We start from the raw sequence: 13,051 nt of genomic DNA on the forward strand, positions 1-13,051 counted from the left end.
CTTAGCTCCTGCTGTAGTTGCCATGGAAACTGCTGCTGAAGAGTGCGAGGAGGATGGCGAGGCAGAGTGGGACGAGGAGCAAGCTGAAGGTATGTGCGCCAGGGGCAGGCACAAGTGGCACCACGACAAGTGCATGATATGCACCATCTGCAGAGAGTGCACCGGTTACAGCATCAGCTGCCTCAGCAGCATGCGGCCTGATAGAAATCCTGGACAGTGAGCTTTTAAATTTTTTACAAGAAATATGTATGATCATAAATATTTCCAGGGCTTGCGGCTGTGGTGCTGGTGATTCTGGTTGTGCGATTTGCGGTTGCTGTAGAATTTGCGCGCGTGAGAGCGTCGACAACTCAGATGTGGCCATTTTGGGACCTAACGGCGCCGGCGACCTTGGAGGCATGGTGCGGCTAGACGTAATTTTCGGCGGTCCAGGCCGGCACTCGGCCCGATTCCAGGATCACCTGCAACGCAGATTGGACGAGCGTAAACAAAGATTGCAGAGAGGCGGCAAGGTCTACGTAGGCAGAAAGGTGTCCGCACGGAACGCAGCCAAACTAGCGGCTGCAAACTCGAAAGGCCGGCAGGCCAAAGGGGAAGGTCAGGCCCTGGCCGCTGGACTGGTTGCCTCTTTGATGGCTGGTAAGATAGAGATTGATTTGTCTGTTTGAGTTTTGTTAATTCCGACTGTTCAAGGTGAGGAAGCAGTCGGAAGTGATATGGAGAGGGATGCGAGTAGAGTCACCTCTCTCGCTCCAGCCAGAGTGATCATTCCGTCAGATTCACCTGCTGTACAGATCGCGTGCGGCTTACATCATACAGGTAAGAAGTTTCATTAATAATTAAGTACAGTTGCAGCTGATTAAAATTAAAAAGTTAGTAATAATAATGTTTAAGACATAGGTTTATTAGTTACAAATTTTCTTTTATTAATGAGAAAGACTAGTTTTTTCCTGTAAATTATGAAAATTGATGCTTCTTCAGACTGAATTTACGTAATCTACCAGGATCAGGATTATTGAACCTTGTATTAACTAGACTCCTAGTAAAATGTGTTGATTCCAATTATTTATTTTTTCTCAGCATTAAAATTATAGTTGTTAATTTTCACTTTTTCCTGCAGTTGTTCTTCTGCTCTCTGGAGAGGTGTACACGTTTGGCAGCAACGCTTGTGGTCAGTTAGGTGTTGGAGACATGGCTCCAAGAGGAGGGCCAGTGTTGGTGCAAGTGCCTGGAATCGTGACCCAAGTAGCTGCGGGCAGCAACCACACCGTCCTTATCACCTCGGACGGTGAAGTGTTCACGGTGGGTAGCTTCCAGAAAGGACAACTTGGACGCTCAGCGCCTGACTTGGAAGACGGAGAGGGTGCTTGTTCTAGTTCCCACAGAAACGGCCAGTCCTCCAGAAGCAATGGTGTCAACGATGGAATTTGGTATACCGCAGAAATTCTTCATTAAAAAGAAACAATTAAAAATTGTGTACCTTAAAAGGTATGCTGTTCCTGCACCGATTCCGCGTATTGGACCTCAACACGGTCGCAGAGCAACCTGGGTTGGAGCCTCTGGTGACATAACGTTTGTGAAGGTTGACGAAAGTCTGATCAACGCAAGCAGTCTCACTAACTCCACTGTCGTTGCAAACAAGACTTGCATCGGTGAGGTGTCCTTTGAGTTGTATCCATAATGTCTTCAATAAATTTTTGTTGCACAGTCATTCTGCCTACGGACTGCGGCACCTCGAGCTCATTTAAAAGTCTAGTCATTAACAAACTGGATGGAAATTGCTCAAGTTTTTCCTCGTCTCAACAAATGGACTTCAGCAAACACGCTATTTGTCTTGATCCTCTGTACAATGTGATGTGGGGGTAAGTTGAAATTATTTGTAAAATCTGGAAGACTCATTGTGCCCCTTCCAGGCTTAACTGTCAGACTGGAGAGCTTTTCTGCTTAAATCCGATCGCAGCTAACATTAGCCCTCTACCTCCACTACTGACTCCAGAGTTAGCTCTTCCAGTCATCTCAAATTGCTTTGTGACCAGAACTCAGGTGACTGCTAAATTTATTTCACGTGATTTGGAATTTAACAAGCCATATTAATTTTACAGGCTGCTTTGCATCTTCTTGGTTGCATTGATACCTTGACTGGAACCCAGGATCTCACCAGCCATGCCATCAGCGAATGCATCAATGTCACTCCTGGCAAATGCACAACCCTGGTTCGCTCGCTAACCTCTGCTGCAGCGCCACCGCGATCAAAAGTTTACAGCTCAGAAGATTTCTCTGCTGTGAACCGATTTGAAAGCTATGGCGGTGGCTGGGGCTACTCAGGCCATTCGATTGAAGCCATCCGCTTCATGTCTGACACTGACCTCCTAGTGGGTGGCTTCGGACTATTTGGGGGCAGAGGCGAGTACACTGGCAAGATCAAGTTGTACGACATTGGTATGGACGGAGGCGAGCAAGAAATCGACGGCGAACTGCTGGCGGAAACCGAAGAACTGCCTTATGAGTGTGCGCCAAGGCAGAAATTCGCAATGTTGTTTGACGAGCCTGTGGCCATCCAACAGTACCGTTGGTACGTCGCATGGGCAAGAATCGGTGGGCCTTCAAGCGACTGTGGCTCAAGTGGTCAAGGAACTGTCAGCACTGAGGATCAGGTAATTTTCTAATTTTCTGTCCCATTTTCTAAACGTTTTTATTTATTCTACGTTTTTTAGAATTTATCATCAAAAAGACGTGTCTCAAAGTTGTGTATTTTCAACTAGATATGACTGAAAAGCAGTTCTCAATCCTCAAAAATGCCAAATTGTTTATTTTCAAATTTTGATTTGTGTGATGTTCAATTACTTTAAGCTATCTATCTGTCTTAATATTATATTTGTAATGGCAGTGGAATTATCTTCTTTGTCTTTTTTTTAAAAAACCTTTAAAAAGTGGTATATTTTTCCAATTGTAATAACTTGCATGATTTTCTTCGCAGGTTGTCTTCTGCTTTAAGTCCTCTCGCAGAGCCAACAATGGCACTGACGTCAACGGCGGCCAAATCCCGCAAATTCTGTACAGAGTGGTGGTACCCGAGAGCCAGCAGCCGTCATGCAAGCTGGACCTGTTGGAGCCAGTTTATCAGCTGAGCAAAAGCTTCTCGCGGTCCGTCAGTAGAGAGTGCTTCCACGCACTGCTTGCACTGCTGCAATGGGCTTGGACAACTTTCAAGGTTGGCTTGCTGGCATCGCAGGCCAATATTGCAGAACTTGAGAACTTAGTGTTTGTCTGCCGTGCCTGCCTTCGATTGCTCCGCATGTACACAAATGAGATCTATCCCAATGAGCCCAAGCGAACGCCCACTGAGTCAGGCCAGCTAGCATCAAGCGTAGGAGATGTTCGGTCTTTGCTGCGACAAATTCTGTCTGATGCTGTCCCCAGGTAAAACTTATTATTAAAACAACAAACAAATATTTATCTTTCATTTTCAGGTCAAAACGATCTGGCAAGAGCCTAAAGAAAGGGCCTGATGACCCATACCTCACCAAAATGGTCAACGAAATCCTACAAGAAGCGCACTTGGCCTTTGTAGCCTGTTTCCATGCTTTCTACCCGACCGCGTCTCTTCGCTGGTCGGCCCTGTGTCATCTACTCGCTGAAATGGACAGTAGCTCGCACCTTGACAAACTGCTGAGCGCAGTCTTGGCCGCTCTCTGTCATCCAGCAGTGCGCCTGAGGTCGACTTTTCCAGTTCTAGGCGTTCTAGAGCACACGACTTTGCCGCTTCCCCGAGAGACGGCAACAGGACAAAGCTACTCGTCAGACTCATCGCCCGAAACCTCTTCGCCAGTGTCGACAGGCTCTTCCTCCACGACCACGGCCAACAATACGCAGGCAATCGCAGGGCCTTCTCAGCCAGTCACGCCAGACAATCCGCATGGGGTTGCCGTCCGAGGCTCTCCAGATGCGCACCACTACCCCCTTTTGGTCGAGCACATGATTTATAGAGGCCAGATGGAGGAGGGCCTTGGCACCAACAGCTGGCAGTTCAAAGATGTTCTCGAAAAGCTGCTGGACATTGTGACTGTTCCCATCAGTCAAGCACTCAACAGGGACAAGGTTTGAGGGTTTTTTCCCCTTAAGTTTATGGGTCTCAATTAGATTTCTGCAGGAGTCGTACTCGTCAGAACTGACTCATCACTGCTGTCACCTCATTGCTAGAGTAATTGCTGAGCTCGCTTCTCAGTCAAGTGGCTCAGATGAAGAACTGGAGGGAGCTTGTGGCAGGGTGATGCACACAACGCCGTGCAGATTCATGCGGTGCAACAACTGCAGATCGTGGAACACCGGCAATGGATCTCCAGATGCTGTTTGCTTCACAGTTGACAGGCCTGGGGTAGCTATTATTGGTAAGAAATTTTTAATTTTTCTAACCAAATACGTACTTCGTCATTTCTTAATTCATTGTCTTTAAATTTAATCAGGATCATTCGCAGTCTTACATGAAAATTACACTTAAACGGAGATAACTCAAAAATCTTCCTGATCGTAATATTTGCAGGCCCCTGTGATAATAGTTATTCTCTTACAAGAACTAACATTGGGAATTTTCTTGTTAACATATTTACAATCGTTTTTAATGCTCAACTCAAGTTTGTGCTACAGATCCTACAGCGCTCACTTGTTGAAAGTGTGTGTGACATTTCAAAATCACCAAAATATATATGACCTTTAACGAAGAAATGTCAAGTTTTTCCTTGCCTAACTCTCAAGGGTGTTCTTTGCTGAAATTTTTTTCTTTTAAGCACTTCACCTTGTATTAGAATAAAGATGCAGAGTTAACTTTGATATTATTCTTAAATTATTTTGAAAGACAAATTAAAATTACAAATTTTATGGCTTTGTCCAGGCGTGGGAGTCTATGGAGGTGGAGGCATTTACGAATTTGAACTGGAACTTCTGGATGACCAGAACAGTGGCACCTCTGACCCATCGCACTCCCAGCGCTGGAACAGCCTTGAAATCGCGCGGGGCACCTATGGTCCCGACGACTGCGTCAGCGACGTGGCTGAAATCAAGTTTGACAAGCCCGTCGTGATCAGGGAAGGTGTCAAGTACGCGGTTCGACTGAGAAACCATGGTGGAAGAACCAACAATGGTGACGGTGGCCTGAAGAGTGTCAGAGGCCCCGACGGCACCACATTCACGTTCAGCACGTGCTCCCTGAGCTTCAACGGGACAACTCAGACTAGAGGACAGATTCCACACATTCTTTACTATAGCAGCCCACAGGTTTGATTTTACTCAGTATCTAAACGTGAGATTAATTTGTATTCAGTGGTTTATTTTGTTTTGGAGGTGTGAGTAAATTTTAAGTTAAAAATATGTTTATATTAAATACTAAATAAATAGTAAGTAAACTCACATAGCATACTTACTTGTATTTTTGAGGCTTTTATATTAATTACGTTGATCATACAGGTTATTTGAATAATTACTTCTTTGGTACACCTACCTGAAATTCAATTAATTGAAAATGAACTGCTTGTTGTATTATATAAAATTAAGAGATAAAATTATGAAATTTATACTCTTGGGTTCATTAGGATTCAGAGAATCAGCAAAATAGCAGAGCTGTGGCCGAAATGCAGGCCAGAAAGTGCACTCTGGGACTAGCGGGGGCGGTAATCAAACGAAGCAGCGCCCTGTTGGCAGCCGCCAGGAGTATCGACTCTGCAAACCTAGAAATTCTAGCTGGAGCAAACATATTTACCACGCTGATGCCTTTAGTGCTGGCCAATATCAGTCCTGTAGCAACCTCAGACCCAAGGAGTGCGGTGCAGGTGCTAGAAATGATCCAAGAAATCCTGCCACACGTCTCAGCCCTGAATTTAAGCGGCTCAGCGGCGATGGCCCGCAGCAACGCCTCTCTGGACAGCAGTGGACACCAAGACCTGTCCAACGCGTCGGCCGTGAACACGACCAGCACCACCTCGCTCCACCACGCCATTGTGGAGAGCGAGCACCCGTACAAGGCCGCGGTCGTTTCTAACTGGAAGGTCGTTTTCCCTGAGAGCGTCAAGTGGCTAACTGTCGAGTTTGACCCTCAATGCGGAACGGCTCAACCAGAGGACTCGCTGCAGCTGTTCATCAAACCAACTGGTGATTGTGGGACGGGAGAGGCACTTGGAGACGACGAGGATGGCGTGCAGAACTACTGGCCTGTCCTCACCAAATTCAGCGGTGCCAACAATTGGCCCCAAATGGCCATTGTCCTGCCTGGTAATTTCAAACTTATTGACTTACCTTTTTTTATGATTGTAATTCTATCACTGCTCTGTTTCATTTTAATCTGAAAAACTATAGCTGGTCATTTTTTAAATTTAATTTAAAAATGGTTGCTGTTCAAATTCTAATAGATTTATTTGTTTCCCTAGACAAAGTCATAAGTTATTTTTGCATAAATGATTATAATAGGGAACGTTTTAGTTTCCATAGCCTTAGCTCCGGCTATAGGTAACACGATATTCTAAGTTAAGATGAAAAAATGTTCATTGTTCGTATTCCTTGATTTCAGGAAATGAAATTTTCTTCTCCCTTGAGACTGCCTCTGATTACGTTCAAGATGAAAAAGCCAACAATTATGGCTTTCGGTGCCTAGTTGTCGGCTATGAATGGCCCCATGCACCGGCTGATGGTCTGCGCCATTTGGAATGTGAACTTGCTTTTCTCGGCGGAATGTGCGCAGCCTCACTGATGAAAAAGGACTTGCAATTGCCACCGGCGTCTGGTAAATTAATATTTATAGTAAAATGAAATTTCCTCATATATTTCCACAGATAATTTTATTTTTAAAATTGCAATCAGTCAAATCATAGTATGTGAAAATCTGCAAAATTTTATTCTAGTCGAAGAAGTGGACGAAGATGTTGAGGCGGTGGAAGAAGTTGCGCAACAGGTCTTCCAGCAGAACAGCACACTTCTTGGCAAAGGCTTTGCCCTTGCCAGTCCGCCAACAATTGGCCAAGCTCTACAAGGCGTGCTACCATTTAGGTGAGTACCATCCAACCCTATTTTATTAGTCAAGGAATGTCATGCTCGAGTAAAAAATCGTTATCTCAGCGTTGCAATCGTGAGCGAGAATTTATTCTTCCAAGCGCTCAGAGACAGTAAACTATTAACGCAAGCACTTGTAACTAGGCTGAACTGGCGGTTTTGAACCATGGTATCTGGTTTTGGGTTACTTGATGGCAACAAAACCGCAATAACAATTCTAAGAAATCTAACAAATGTTTATTTGAAGCCTGCAAGTTTTGAAATGTAATATTATGGCACATTATAACTAAGAAGCTATTTGTTACAAGTTAGGAACTGTTGATATACACTGTTTATTTGAAAAAAAAAAATACTGGTGGTACAATCATAATACTGCATACATATTAAGCATAATTATTAATATTTTATGTGTTTGTTTTCCCTTATTAAGTACTAATTGATCAAGTATTTCCACGAACTTGATTCCTTATCACTCGTTGAAAGAGCCTCTTTTCATTCAGCCAATGTCCGACTCAAGAAACTCCCTTTCCTCCTGCGCACTCTCAGTTCTGCTGGCAAATGTGACTCTTCTGCCAATCGGCTCCAGCTCCTCGTAAATCACGTGAGCTTCCTCTTCAGGAACCGCATTTTCGTAAACAGTCTCTCTGCTGTTGAGCAGAAAAGTCGCATACGGTGTGACAAGACGTTGGTTGCCACTCCGCGACGCGACCTCAGGGACTTCAGTCTCTTCGCTCAAAGGTCTTAATTCGGGGGGAATCTGGACTGCTTTTGGAGTGGGCAACTGCTGCGGCTGCAGTTCTGTCACGGGCTCGTAGACGACCTTGAACTCAGTCTGGTGGTACACTTTCTTCTCGGGTTTGACTATGTGCAGTTTGTTGCGCCTGTAACTGCACCAAAAGATGAAAGCCAGGCCAACGAGCAGAAGGACAAAGAGAATCGACGCTGCGACGATGATCACGATGGACCAGCCGGAAGAGAGGACACTGCTCTTGCACTTTTCCTCCTCATAGGCGGCTAGGGATGTGAATTGGTTTTTTCTAGGTGGTTTGCACCAGAGGGACTTGTGAAGAGTAGATGTATTCTAAAGGAGTAATATATAATTAATTTAACTGATTTTGGTCAGTAAAGCATTTTCTTTTTTATCATTCAGTGCAAGAGATTAATTCATATTAAAGCCTTCACTCACCTGAGCAGATAGAACAGAGAACCCATTGATTCCAGTTTGCAGGCCGATCAGATCTGCGGCTAGCAAGGCGCTCCCACTACATTCGCACTCCCTGTTAAGCTGGATCATCTGGTATGCGAGCCTGTACCCTTTATCCACGCTCAGGGCACCATGCTCAAACTCCATCAGCGTGAGGTTGCTCAGCTGCATCTGGTGGGTTCGCTCTTTTACCTCCCAATCCTGGGGTATCAGTTGAGGGAAGTCACCTGGAGATTCCTCATGGTTCGTTGGTTTGATTGTCGGGTAGAATTGTGGCTGGTATGGTTTAAAGCCGCGGAGGGCGCCAGCCCTTATGCTGTAGAAAGTGTTGTCGGAGACGAGTACCGTGCCTCTGGAGTAGATGCTGAACGCTTCTCCATGCGCCTGCATGATGACGTTGTTCCTCACCTCGACCTTCTCAGGGCCGATCAGGCCAAAGGCAGAGCTGGCTAACATCTCAACATTGTTGCCGTCAAAGATGAAACTGTTGCGAACCAGCACTTCTTTGAAGGCGCTGCTTTCAATTTTGACGATTCTGCTATTGGAGATGATCAGGTCGTTGATGAGTATTTTTCGGACAGCCTGTAAAATATCCATCATAAGCAAACTTGATACGTCAGAATTCATCTATTTTAAAACCTTATAGGCGATGTAGTCCACGGAGCAGTGGTCCAGCTTAAAAGTTTGGATAACGGTGTATGTGTTGACGACTGCATATGAATCCATCCGCGAGATCCTAACATTCGTCATGACAATTTCCTCCACGTGTCCGCCAAACGAGAACTCGGGAAATTCGGCATGGGAGATGTTGCTCAGGTAGAACTTAGCTCCCCTGGAATTGATCGGGAAAGTTTCGTGAATCCATGCTCGCTCATCTCTTCCAAACTCCAAGCGGTGTGGCTCCCAGAAGAGTGCTTGCTTCTCCAACTGCAGGTTGTCGACATCTGAGATTTCGACCTTGGTTAGATAGTTGAGCGAATTGAGCGAGTTGCTTGAGATTAGAACGTGGCTGCAGTGGCTGATGATCAAATTTTGCAGCTCAATAGGGATGGTAGCGTTGCGCAAATGCAGTTTTTCGCCCTGAAAAATATTATGTTCAAAGTAATTTTATTGGAGATTAGCAGGGCAACTAATATTAAATTACAAAGTGTTCTACGCGAAATCGGGAGTGGTCATTTCTCTGATAAAAATAATTGGAACTAAATTTTACATTAAAAATTCCCTCAGATGAAATCTGCTTTGTTTTCTAATTATTATAATAATATAACATCCAAAATATTACATAGTCCAAAGCAAATTCATCGCCGTAACTAAATATAAACTTTTTTAACAACTACTGTTTAAAGTTTCCGTTATATTTTACAGGGGAATACCACCAGGATAATATTTACAGATCATTATAAATGGTCTAATTTGTTTAGGCCAATTTGAATTGTTATGCTATGAGTCGTTATATAAGCATTCCTTCAGAAGTCAGGTGATCTTTTCACCACATCATACTTTCCTCAGTTCGTAAAATTCTAGCCGCAAAGCCATCCTCAATTTTACTGCCTCGCACGCAAACGATTGTGTTTCGCTGTCAATCAGCGATAGGGTCGTAAACGCAATTTTTACTCCCTTTCGAGATCCGAATTCGTTTGAGAAAACTTTCGCTTTGTGGCACCTAAAAGACGATCCGTTCGAGTTTCTGCTTCAGAAAAGAAGTGACGTAATTTACAAACACAGACGCGCGCAAGGCTCAGAAACAGTCTCAAAAGAAAGCTAGTTAAGGGTTTTTACTGCCTCTCCTCCCTAAATCTGAGTTCAAGCTCAAGCTCTCCAAGTGCCTGCTGCTGGCCGTCGATTTATAGTTGCATTCGCGTTTCTACAAGTTCAAACACCACCATCCGCAGAGTATCGTTTCATTACTTGCCAGGCGTATCGGCGGCAAATCACAGAACGTAATTGTCGAGTCACGCTTTTAGATACGAACGCAGCAAAAAGTCGCAATTGTGAGTCACGAGTGCGAAAATAAAAACTTATCCCGACATTAAGACAGATTAGGCTATTCAACCGTTTGCAATTATTGTCTTGAACTGCGTGTGTCCAGTTCCACCCATAAGAAATTCTGTTATCTTAAGAGGAATGTGTAATAATTTTAAAATGGATGTATTTGTGAGAGGTTAAAACGTTTCACGCACAATTAGCATTCAGCTCTCAGCGGTTAATTCACACCACTTTGGTGTGTAATTACGGCTATGCAGTCTATGAGGCGTCACATGCCGAGTGCGAAGGAAGTGAAGCATCGGGTTTCGTTTGTATCATCTGCGATAATTCAAAGTTCAACGCGGATTTCTTTAGCCTTCAGACATTGGGTTAAAAAATGAAAAGTAGGCGACCGCTTCCTCCCATACAAATCCAGGACGACTGCGTGGAATCAAAGAGGAAGAGATTAGGAAATTTTCGTTTGACGCATTGAAATTTTCCATGCTATGGTTTATTTGAGTTTCATAGTTTTGAATGAAACACACGATTTAACGATAAACACAGCCTTCTAAGTGCGTTCTATTTCGGTCTGGAAAACTCTTGAAAGCTCGCATTACGCTACTCTGTGTCGAGAGCTATGTTTGCCCAACCGAAATTATCAAGGCAGAGAGTTATATGCATGCCACACCTTTGTTATAATAACGACGCGCAACGCGCAACCGATAAAATGGCAAATTGGGGTGTAAAAACGAGCGGCGTGCGTCAAAGTGTTTTCGGCGCGAGATGCAAATTGGATGAGAAACGAGGGCGGGTCAAACTGAGGGTCGGCTAGCAAGAGACTCGGGAATTGTTTGGCTCGTTAAGAGAATTACATGTGGGGCCTGCTGGACGTGCATTATTGTGATATGAACTCGCTCAATTTATGTAGTCAAGACTCTGCGCTGGCTGCGGGATCCATTCCAAACGCAATTTACGACCGACATTGATAAGCGTGCTCTTTATATTTGTTTCTCCAATAATATTATCATTGTAAAGCGATCAAATTTTTTAATTTTTGAAAGGAAATATGGTATTTCAAAAAATAGTGTAATCATTCATAGCTTTTTCTCCAAAATGGCTTTTTGAGTGTGTTGATAAGATTGAATGGAGAAAACTCACATTTATTCTTGAAAAGCAACTAGAGAGAAAAAAGTTACCGATTCAAAATAACAAACATTATAATATAATATCTATCATAGTTGAAAGCAGTTTTTTATGTGATGAGCAGTGTGTGTTTGGTCTCAGTCAGAGACACTGCAGATAGTGCCTCGATCAAGTGAGGCTTATCAGCGCGCAATAATAATCTTTCACTTGCCCACCATGGATTGCTAAAGAGGCATCATTTTTACCCACTATGTTTTCAAACTTTGGTGACAATCCTGGCGTCAGCGTTAGTTTACAATACGCTGACTAACCACCAAGTGCCAAGTGTTTGCTTACGACGAGGTTTTCCGGAGCCACATGTTTGCATTTTACTAATACATAGACAGACAGCGTCGTTTAGGACCATGTTTGTTCCCTCGCGGTTGCGTGTGAGGTGACGAGAGGGAAACAGTGGGATATCAATATTAATTGACAGATATTGTTTGGACCAAGAGGGTAGCATGCATTCAAAAATAATTATTATTACATTCATAAAGCTGTCACTATAACTGTGATTTTTAACCAACTTCTTTCTGTATATGTATTCCGTAATGTAAACAAACCTTGTTGGGGCAAGAGCACCTCATGGTCGCCCTGTCGGGGTCGCAGCCGCAAAAATCAGTGTTTTCGCAGAGGGTGGGTTCCCTGTTCCACCCTGAGCCAGAGGAGAGAATCGCCGTGGTGGAGCATACCGCGAACGCGACGAGCAGTGCGACCTGCATGCGTGCCATATTCGCCGCCGACTGTCGATCCGATTCGAGAATCCCAGTGATGCAGTTGATAAGAGTGCGTCATCGGCCTGATAAAAATTATGGGTCAGCCGTGGTGCAGGCACCTCCGCCGGTGCTCATCCTATCCTTGCGACTGCGACCGCGGCAGCGGCAACGTCCAGAGCCAGAGATGCGCACCTTGCCTGCTGACTCCCCACTCCCCTAGCTGCCTTATCGCCGGAGTATAATGCGCTGCTGTTAATTGAAAATCACGCGGCCTGCAGAGCTGCGGTTTCGCTGGCTTTTTTGCTCCATCGCTTTTGCGAATTTTGCTCCTCGTTTCGTGAGTGAGCCGGTGCTAACACGAGGGAGAATAATCACGCACAGAAAGGTGGCGCTTGTTATGGGTGATAAAGCACTTTTTTATTGCCACACTTTTCATATCAGTCAACGGAGAGAGCAATGTTGGATATGGAAACACTTTATTTAAAGTTGTTTCCTGGAAAATCTCTGTGTTTCTTTTCTAGGAACATGAATATTTTTCTATAAAATACACATTTATCTTAATTGTGTCTCGTGGTATTTCTCTGTGTCGTTTTGTTACCTATCCTCAAACCAACTCTTTTAATTTAACCTGGTTACATTCACGTTTTACTAAAGAGAAATCACTGGAACAAAAAAAATATTGAAAACACGATCAATCTTTTTTCGTCCCCATGCGAAGTTGGCAGAAAAGATCGTGTTTAAGGTTGCAGCCGAGTATTAGCTTACAAGAGACCGTACAAAAGTTGGTGTAGATTTGAATTTAAAATTGGCGTAGCCGCTTTCGTGAAAAGCGACCGCATGACCCTTAGTCTCGTAACCACCCACGTGCGTTGTACGGATTCGCTAGAAATCGAGAGGTCAAAAATCGCGATTGCAATTAAATCCTTTGATACTGGATGATCCGAGAAAG

General features: G+C 44.2%; 2 protein-coding genes across 2 annotated transcripts in view; one reads left to right on the forward strand and one right to left on the reverse strand.

Moving 5' to 3' along the window:
* hiw (highwire) overlaps positions 1 to 13,051 on the forward strand; it is a 52,295-nt gene that overhangs the window by 3,522 nt on the left and 35,722 nt on the right. Inside the window, exons 12-26 of the mRNA XM_065493867.1 lie at positions 6 to 216; positions 269 to 639; positions 694 to 819; positions 1,121 to 1,430; positions 1,489 to 1,652; positions 1,709 to 1,862; positions 1,914 to 2,043; positions 2,103 to 2,654; positions 2,978 to 3,420; positions 3,471 to 4,098; positions 4,151 to 4,388; positions 4,889 to 5,271; positions 5,586 to 6,261; positions 6,557 to 6,769; positions 6,888 to 7,032. Coding sequence (XP_065349939.1) covers positions 6 to 216; positions 269 to 639; positions 694 to 819; positions 1,121 to 1,430; positions 1,489 to 1,652; positions 1,709 to 1,862; positions 1,914 to 2,043; positions 2,103 to 2,654; positions 2,978 to 3,420; positions 3,471 to 4,098; positions 4,151 to 4,388; positions 4,889 to 5,271; positions 5,586 to 6,261; positions 6,557 to 6,769; positions 6,888 to 7,032 — 4,744 coding nt within the window. The remainder of the gene's footprint in view (positions 1 to 5; positions 217 to 268; positions 640 to 693; positions 820 to 1,120; positions 1,431 to 1,488; positions 1,653 to 1,708; positions 1,863 to 1,913; positions 2,044 to 2,102; positions 2,655 to 2,977; positions 3,421 to 3,470; positions 4,099 to 4,150; positions 4,389 to 4,888; positions 5,272 to 5,585; positions 6,262 to 6,556; positions 6,770 to 6,887; positions 7,033 to 13,051) is intronic.
* Positions 7,251 to 12,276, reverse strand: LOC135945922 (uncharacterized). The gene is made up of 4 exons (XM_065493869.1): positions 11,950 to 12,276; positions 8,879 to 9,319; positions 8,222 to 8,821; positions 7,251 to 8,116 (listed from the first exon to the last, which is right to left on the reverse strand). The coding sequence occupies exons 1-4, from the start codon at positions 12,115 to 12,117 to the stop codon at positions 7,532 to 7,534; spliced, it is 1,794 nt and encodes a 597-aa protein (XP_065349941.1). The 5' UTR covers positions 12,118 to 12,276; the 3' UTR covers positions 7,251 to 7,531.

Source organism: Cloeon dipterum, chromosome X (genome assembly GCF_949628265.1).
Source record: "Cloeon dipterum chromosome X, ieCloDipt1.1, whole genome shotgun sequence".
NCBI lineage: Eukaryota > Metazoa > Arthropoda > Insecta > Ephemeroptera > Baetidae > Cloeon > Cloeon dipterum.